Below are 9,245 nucleotides of genomic sequence, written 5' to 3' on the forward strand. Positions count from 1 at the left end.
AGTCAAGCCTGCAGTGAGCTGTATGTCAGCACTGTGCACTAAGCACTGCAGTGAGCTGTGTGTAAGCACTGTGCACTAAACACACAGCATGCACTCTACTTAACACACTCACAGCACAGAGCATGGCACCTGCCCAGGCAACGGGCTTCCAAGAAGATGACAGGAGCCCGCTGGGCACCCACCAGTCTGCCTCTTATTTTCCTTCTGCTTCTGCACAAGGAAACATATGCAGGTGCATCTGAGAGCAGAAGGTAATCTTCAAAGTTATCTAAGACAAAATCCACCAACCACTGCGCTCCCTCCACAGCTTCCCTCTGCTGACACCCCCACCATGCCTTGGATGCCTCTACTGAGAAGAAGCTCATGAGATCTCAGGTCTACTCCATCTTTGGTCAAGACACTAATTCTTAAAGGGTATTCAGCCAGGTGGTGGTGGCTAGCACACACCTTTAATCCCAGCACTCAGAAGGCAGAGGCAGGCAGATCTCTGAGTTAAAGACTAGCCTAGCTTACAGAGTGAGTTTCAGGACAGCCAGGGCTACGCAGAGAGACCATGTCTCTGAAGGAAGAAAGGGAGGGAGGGAAGGAGGGAGGGGCAGGGAGAGGGGAGGAGGGAGGAATGAATCTCTAACTATGAGTCCAATTCTCTCTCTCTCTCTCTCTCTCTCCCTCTCCCTCTCCCTCTCCCTCTCCCTCTCTGCAACTTAAGCTTCTGTGGCTCTAGCTGTCTCCTGGGAGGAGGGGGGAACCTGCAGGCCCCACTGCACACTACATCCCCTCAGTGAGCCCCAGCACTCCATTTGCAGGATGCACGCACTGCTCCAGCATAACCAATACTCTCCTGGATTTAAACACGCATGACAGAGCTACAGCTCTGAAATACCCAAAGCCTACACACGTTTGATGAGGTGAAATGGCCTCATACTCTATCTGGGCTTCCTTAACAGGTCTCTGAAGGCCTTCACCAGCCACATCATTTCTACAACAGAATGGGCACCTGCCTGTCTATACTCTAAGAGCCCTGGTACTTACTCCTTGTTTCATAAAGGGTTTTACAATCCCAACAAAGAAACGGAAGACATTTCCTCCTCTCCAAACACTAAACCAGCCAACAGCCATGGCTCACTAGTGTCCTTGTGGAATGGTTTTTGGGAGCAGTCTCAGCTTACACCAGTAGGTGTCACTCTACGATGCAGTTTAAATTCTTTTCAATTCACTCATCCAACAACTGCACTGGGGGCCCATGGTGTGGGTGGCAAAATTCTAGGTACAAAGAGACCGGTGGGAAGGCAAACAGTGCAACACCGTTCTCACGAGCTCTGCACCGTAGCCGCTAATGAGACCACCTCCTTGGCTTCTAGATCCAGTTTATGAATGTGTTTCCTAGTGAACTTTAATACAAAGTTGAACTTGCCAAGTTAATAAATAACTCGAGATAATTCACAAATAGCCAAATGAATTGCTAAAATGAAACAGAATCAGAGAGTATGCCGCCCCAGATCTACGAGGTTGCACCCTGAGTATTTTCTAGACTTGAGTTTACTCAACTCCAAGTTTCTAAAACCCAAATTTAAGGGATTCCTTAGTACAAGAAAAAGGAATTTTCCTTGAACAGCAATCCAAATGTTAAAGCCTGCCTGCTTATGTTTTACTAGCAGACTTGAAGCCATGATCTTCAAGACTATCTGCAAAGCTAACTGAGTCCCAGACACACAGCTTCTTCTTACCACTTAGAAAACAGCATCTGCGAGGCACTGGTGAATGGAGACGGATAGCAATGGTCTGTGTCTCAACTATAAAAGCAGGGACTGCTCTGCTGCCAAGAGTCTGCTTGTGTTAATCTGTGGAACTCCTAGCTATTACCAGAGCTGTGTCGTGCCTTAAGGTTCAAAGCACAACAATGAGCAGTCACAGAGTCAAAAGAGACAAGTCTAAGAGCTAATCTGTCAGCACACGCAGGAAGGCGACCTGGCTGCACCTGCGTCCACTCGGTTCTCATCTGGTTCAGTCTGCTCTCAAACAGAATGCTCTCCATAACACAGACTGCTTACAGTAGCAGTCACAGGAACATTACTGGCTCTGAACAACATACAGAATGCCCTGCTGCACAGAATCCTTTAAGCTCAAACTTCTTTCATACCTGTTTGAGACAATGATGCTCACAAGAGTAAAACACCAAGAGCTTCCCCCAAGTTTTGACTTGATGTTCTTTTAGAAGGCTTCAGAGAGTGAGCGCTTGCCCAGGCTTCTCAAGCTGCAACGCACACTGCTCAAGTGCAGCAGGGACTCACAAGAACACTTCAGCACACGAGTGGCAGTTGATGGACCAAAACAAACAACACTCAGGTGTTTTCAGGACAATGCCAAGAGGTCAAGAGATCAAGATCCATTTGTATCAACTTTAAACACAGCATTTCTCTGATGTTATGGTGGTAGAGCAACCTCATATTTCCAGAGTATACAAAGTGACAGGCTCAGTATTGACAAACATTTGGCATGACTGGCATGTCACTAAGCTTTGTAGAACCAGGGAAGATAAAAAGGGCTCAATAAAACAGGAAAACAGGTTTTGGAGTCAACCGAGTTCAGATTTGTGCTCAGCACTCCTACAAGTTGGCCAATTGACTTCTGGGCATGGGACTCTATGTTCTGCATCACTTTCCCACTAAGATGAACATAATGGGAATGTAAGAAGGGCTCTATTAACCACTTTATATAAATGCCTACTATGGAGGTGTGGGCACACAGCAGGTGCTCATAAATGACACCTACCAGGAAGTCCAACTTTCTTTCTGACCATTAAAGTAACTGTATTGGTTACTGCTGAACAGCCACAAATTCACCAATTTAAGCAATACAAAGTCTATGTTTCTATCACTACACTTTAGAAAATTAAAACCCTTACTCAACTGAATGCCAACAAACACACACCTTCTCCTTGGCACAGATGTATTTTGCATGACCTTATGTGAGTTGCTGAGATGAAAGCCAGTCCTCGGTGCTTTGTTATTTTAAAGTGCAGATGCATCTGAGTCATTTCCCCCTTTGTTTCATATCCTTAAGATCCAAAGCTTCAAAGACAGAATGCCAGCATGCAGTCGATTTATGACTGAACTCTTGAAGAGACACTGAAGAATTACCTTGTCAATCACCCCAAGGACTCGGAAGGCCTTCAGCTCCTCGGCAGGGCTCCTCAGGCTCCAAGGGGGCCTTGAACTTAGTGATCCTGGAGGCTAATGGAAGATATCAAAGATTACACATCAGTCAGGGAGGGACTTGAAGGAAGACTGCCTACTGAAGCAAACACCAGGCCAAAGGAAACTAAATTTATCAGAAATCAGAGAAGAGAAATAAAAGGAAAAAGTTACTGTTTGTCTGTAATGTAAAATGAAAAATCAAAATAAAGAAAATGAAAATGAAAAAGCAAGACAAGAGCACAAGTAAGTAAGTCATACGGCTGGAAACGGGCTTTTAACCAAGGAGAACTAATGAGCTGATGTCAGGAAACTGTCGAACAATTAGCTGAGCGGGCCAAAGTCAGTGGCAGCCTTGAATTTACCCAAGACAGACCAAAAGTAATTTAGGAAGAAAACAAACAAAAATATTATTAAACAGATTCACTTGAAACAGAAGAGGTATAACCTTGAAATAACAGTCCTTCAGTGTTTCTTTATAAAACAAAGTAAGCAGTTAGATACTTTAATCTATACCATATGTTTTAAAGAGAATTGACAGATTCAAGTTAACCAGAAAAAGCGCCAACCAATGGTGAGAAAATAAATGCCCCATCCGTATAGTCAGTGATTATTAGAACAGAGCTTGGAGTGATCCATGAGAAAAAGAGCTTTTCTTCAAATATTTGACTATCTGTGATGTGGAAACCAGTCTATTGCCTACAAACAAGATGAGTGACTGTGGAAAGGCTGCTGGAGCACCACGGTTACAAACAGTCTCAACTTCCAAACTCTGGCTTCGCCCTGCCAGGCAGCTAAGTCCTGAGAGGAGCAGGGCTCAGCATGTCCAGCTGGATTTCTGTAGTTTCTCCTCACAGGAGACACAAAGCCTTGTCACACAGGGCAGACGGACTTACCAACAAACTAGATTAGAGTACAGAGGGACAGCGTGGTAAGGAGCCTACTAAGACCCCTCTCCCGACACTTCACAGACTGGCATGGCCAGACAGAGCTCTTAATAAGAACTGCACCCTGATCACTGTTGGGGCAGAGTCGGGAAACTTAGCAAGGAAACCGCCTGGGGAATTGGGTGCAAGCTGTCATGGGGAGACTACCACCTAGGGTAGACAGTGTCTAAAGGCAGCAATCAATTCTCATTGCCTTCAAAGAGCTTCCTCGTCGCTGGGTACAGCAGGAAAAAGCTAGTGATGCTGGAGTTGGGAGGGGTTTGGTTTGGTTTGAATTTTGTAAGCAGGGTCTCCTGAAGCCCAAGCTGGCCTCGAACTTGCTTTGTAGCCAAGGGAGGATCCTCATGCTTCTATCTCCCACATGTGTGTGTGTGTGTGTGTGCCTGTGTGTGCCTGTGTGTGTCTGTGCATGTATGCATGTGTATATTTACATGTGCACGTGCATGCGCATACACATAGAGATCAGAGGTCAACACTGGATGCTTCTTCAATCACTCTCCATCTTACTGTTTGAGAAAGACCTCTCCCTGAAGCTGCAGCCCACTGATTGGCTGGTTGGCTCCATGGATCCTGAGGTCATCACCCCTGCCTCCCTGTGCTAGCATTATAGGCATACAATGCCAGGTTCACTTTTTACACAGGTCCTGGGATCCAAGATCCTCATACTTCATCAACCAAGCCATTCTTATTCTTAGCCGCAGCCTTTGTTTTAGAGATGCTTTAACTTGATAAAATATCTCAATTGCAACAGATAATAATAATTTTTAAATGATATAATTTGATTTCTTAGATATGTCTCAGCAAATGTTATTTGATATCACAATTCATTAGGAACCAAAGTAGATGTCAGAAAAAAGATACATCACTGCCTCCTTAAAAGCTGAAAACTGGCCGGGAGGCAGAGGCAGGCAGATCTCTGAGTTTGAGGCCACCTTGGTCTACAGAGTGAGTTCCAGAACAACCAGGGCTACACAGAGAAACACTATCTCAAAAACAAACAAACAAACAAAAAAAGCTGAAAACCTAAGGAAAATGTTTAATGCATACTATCAAGACATCAGTGAATCCATTGGAACTGTCAAAAGGCAGTCTCTTCTGCAGGAGTCACACTGTCTTCCTTCATCATTACCCTCTCTCTTCTGCAGGAGTTACACTGTCTTCCTTCATCCTTACCCTCTCATGCCTACACTGAGTGTGGCACTCACAGAAAGCTGCTCTAACAATTTTCCTCCTATGCGAAGGGGACTCAGAGGATGAATCACTGCCATCACAAAGAGAGAATGGGATCCTAGACAGACCTCAGCTCCACCCTGCTGCTGACAACCTTTCAATTAAATGCCACATACACACACATGCACACATGTACATCTTGCTGCATTACCAACAAGAAAGAAAAGCTGCTTGTAATTTTAGCTAAAGAGCTACCAAGGGAAAGTACTATTTTATCTGTTACATTTGATGTTTGATACTCCAAACTCCACAACACGACATCCCGTCTTCTGTTCACATTTCTCAGTCCCTGCTCACTGGTCTCTCAGACTCCACAGACAGCTCACTCTGCTTATGCCACTGAGTGCATGGTGAGAAACACAACAGTGCTATGGTGTAGACTGTGGATGCATCACACGCCCTTATGTTGATGTCCGTCCCAGCTCAGCAGTATTCAAAAGTGAGGTCCCTGGGAGGTGACTGAGTCTTGAGGGCTCTGACCTCATCAATGATTCTACTTATGGATTCATAGCTTAAAAGACTTTGGGGTTGTGTGTTAGTGAGATTTAGGAAGAGGGCCTAAGTGGAGAAAAGTAGGTCACCGGAGACTTGCCTCCCATTCTTACACTCTACCACAGGTCAGAAATAACAAAGCCAAGTGACCACGGTCTGAAACCATGAGCCAAGATAAACCCTTGCACCTTTTCCACAGCAATTAAAAACCTAACACGATACAGGTCATCGAGAGGCATGAATGGTCTGCTACAATGAGGGTCACAGTGGAGGACCGGAAAACAAAAGTCCATACTTGAGTTTGGTTTCCACAGCCCTTGAATGCTGAGGAGAGCCATGTGCACTGTGCGCTCCCGAATGGGGAGAGCAGGTGCTCTGTGTGAGAAAGGAGCTAAAACGCACTAAGTAGATGCTGCTGCAAACAGCAGTGACTTGGGGCAGATAGGAATGGCAGAGGCGGCAGACACAATCTTCTCTTTCTTCTTTAAAGTGCTTTGCAAGCTTCAGGTCAGACAGAGTACACAACGATTATGAAATAAAGGGATCATCTTAAAAACCTCATACTGTTGGCTTCTAGGAGAGAGAGAGTCAGTCTGCTTTGAATGTGTGGCCCCTGGTGGGTCTAACATACACCACTTCATGGTCCACATAGGCAGCACACTTTGGACTTGTGGGTCAAAAAGGAGGACACAGAGTTAGAACCGTGGGGAGTGGAGAAGTGAGGAATACATCTGATAAAATACATTGCATGTGCTTATGAAACACTCAAAAACTAAAATTATTCTTAATAATCTCTTATTTCTTATATATAGTAGCATTTAAATTAGTTATAACTCCACAGATCTGGTCCTGTCTTTAGACAGCAAAGGGAAATATAAATCTACAGGGTTTAATAACATAAAGAGGCTTCAGAAACCAGATCCAGGTCTTGGCTTATTTTGTCTTTCTAACAGAAGGACACTGAGAAGCAATACAGCTAAGCTGTCTCTGGTGACAAAAGCTGGTGGCGGGAGAGAGCACTGGTCTGTGAGCATATTCAGGTAAGGTGGTGCATGCCTGCAACCCTAGCACTCAGGTCTGCTGATGCAGGAGGACTGCCATGAAGAGAAGGCCAGCCAGGGCTCCACGAGAGAACCTGTCCCAAATTGAATTAAGTAATAAACTCTTACTTGTAAAAAAGCATTACCAATGTAGCACACTGTTACAAAGCAGCAGGAAATAACTTCCTAGGCAACAAAGTTATGCCCTTGATGTAAAAAGTCAGTGTCTCTCTTATATGTAAGAGCCACTGTAGCACAAGATGTCAAGAAAGATTGGTTAGGTTCATCTATACCCAGACTACCCACAAGAAGATAGAAGGGCCTCACAGAGATGGCAAGATAACACTGCTCAACTAGCCAAGGCCTAAGCCCGGGACACATAGCTCCATGCAATGATGGCTACAGCCAGTGCCTGTGATCAGGAGTTAGCACATGGTTAAAACCCGGTTGCTATTTCTGTTCTCTAAAAAGTTAAGTAAAGGCTGCCTGGCTTCTCCTTTGAGTCTCCAGTTGACCTACCCACAGTTTCTTTGATTTATTCAGTGTTCTCAGTATGCACTCTCCACCTGCCTGTAGACTCAGTGTTCCTCAAACTATAGCACATATGCACATTGCTCAAGGACTTATCAAAGTGGAACATAGGCTTCAGGAGGACTGAGCTGGGCCCAAAGAGTCTGTGCTTCCACCAGGCTCCCTGGTGGGGCTGCTGCTGCTACTGCTGCTGCTGCTGGTTCAGCAGCCCCACTTGGAACAGAGTGACCTCACCTCAGAACACCTGAGCAGGAGTCACTCCTTACCATTAGGGAAAACGGGTAACAGACAAAAGGAAAGGTATCCACAACTCGGCTCTGGCTGAGGACAGTGGTGATACCAATCATCTCTGCCCTAGGCAGGCAGGAGGCCAGATGGGGTTATGCAGAAAGACGAAGAAGGAGGAGAAAGAAGAGGAGGAGGAGGAGGAGGAAGAGGAGGAAGAGGAGGAAGAAAGAAAGAAAGAAAGAAAGAAAGAGAGAGAGAGAGAGAGAGAGAGAGAGAGAGAGAAAGAGGAGGAGGAGATGAAGAACTTCAATGTCTAGCAGAATCCCTGAATTCAAGCTCTTCTTCGGAGTTCTAGCTTTGCAAATCCTTCCTGGGCAAATGGCTAGCTCGACCACTCTCAGCCTCTCTTAGATGGCTAACACACCTGACATTTAGCCACCTGTAACCTAGTCCCATGCCTTATTGCCACATCTCTCAGTGAGTTTCAATGTCTTTAATGACACCTGTCCAGTTGGCCAACAACATCAGCAAACACAGATGTGCTACCAGTGTGCTCAAAATCTACAGGGCACTCAGAACATTCTGCATGGTGACGTTCAATCACCCCTAGTAACTGTGGGATCAAATGGTATTTATGTTTCATGGCCTGCATTTAGATAATTTACTGTGCCTTTTTAAAATTTAATTAATTTTAAATTTTCTTTTAAAAAATGTTAAGTCTAGCCGGGTGGTGGTGGTGCATGCCTTTAATCCCAGCACTTGGGAGGCAGAGGCAGGTGGATTTCTGAGTTCGAGGCCAGTCTACAAAGTGAGTTCCAGGACAGCCAGGGCTACACAGAGGAACCCTGTCTTGAAAAAAAACAAAAACAAACAAACAAACAAAAAAAACAACAAAAAACAAAAAAAAAGGTTAAGTCTTTTGCAATTTGGAAAAATAAATAAACAAATGAAAGCCACTGTCCCTTCAGTCCAGAGTCTACTTAATCAGAGGCCTGCCTCTCCAGTGTTCTTGGTGCCTTTCAGGTATGATGTATGAAGCAAAACGGGGACTGTGTTCTGCTGGTTTCTTTTCCAACATTTGTTTGCAAAGGATATGATTACATATCCTTTATAATAATATAATGGGATAATGGGAAATTCAGGTTTTCTGCATTTACAACCTAAGAGGTTCCAAGACTCCAAAGTTCATAAAGCAATGGAAAGGTCTAGACAGAGGGAACAGCCACTGTCAAGAGGAGAAGATGGAGACCAGCAGTGTCAAAGCCCCAAAGGATTCCTTTATCTACTGAAACAGCTACAAAGAGATGTTTGCACAAGGATTTTCCAGAGAAGTCACATCTGCTGTGCACAGCACTGGAGAGAGGGAAGGGGCTCCATCACTCACACCAAACCTCACCACGCTGGCTGAAACTCAGATTCAAAGACCGTCAGCAAAGAGAAACAATGGGCTCACCAAGCTAATCTCAAGAAAATAACCAAGCCTGCTCCAGACAGTGAGGAGGAGACAGGCCTCACAGAGTGGAGGAGACAGTGAGGAGGAGACGGGCCTCACAGAGTGGAGGAGACAGTGAGGAGGAGACAGG

At 45.1% G+C, this 9,245-nt stretch overlaps 1 protein-coding gene across 6 annotated transcripts in view; it reads right to left on the reverse strand.

Annotated features, from left to right (window-relative positions):
• The window catches only part of Rps6kc1 (ribosomal protein S6 kinase C1), a 140,536-nt gene that overhangs the window by 53,580 nt on the left and 77,711 nt on the right, over window positions 1–9,245 (reverse strand). For 3 of the 6 annotated variants that reach the window (XM_021159114.2, XM_029476274.1, XM_029476270.1), the window contains one exon: window positions 3,141–3,233. The exons of 1 other annotated variant lie outside the window; for it this stretch is intronic. In XM_021159114.2, the coding sequence (XP_021014773.1) occupies window positions 3,141–3,233 (93 nt within the window). 2 more of the 6 variants (XM_029476284.1, XM_029476278.1) reach the window with 2 other exon arrangements.

This window comes from Mus caroli, chromosome 1, assembly GCF_900094665.2.
Source record: "Mus caroli chromosome 1, CAROLI_EIJ_v1.1, whole genome shotgun sequence".
Taxonomy (NCBI): domain Eukaryota; kingdom Metazoa; phylum Chordata; class Mammalia; order Rodentia; family Muridae; genus Mus; species Mus caroli.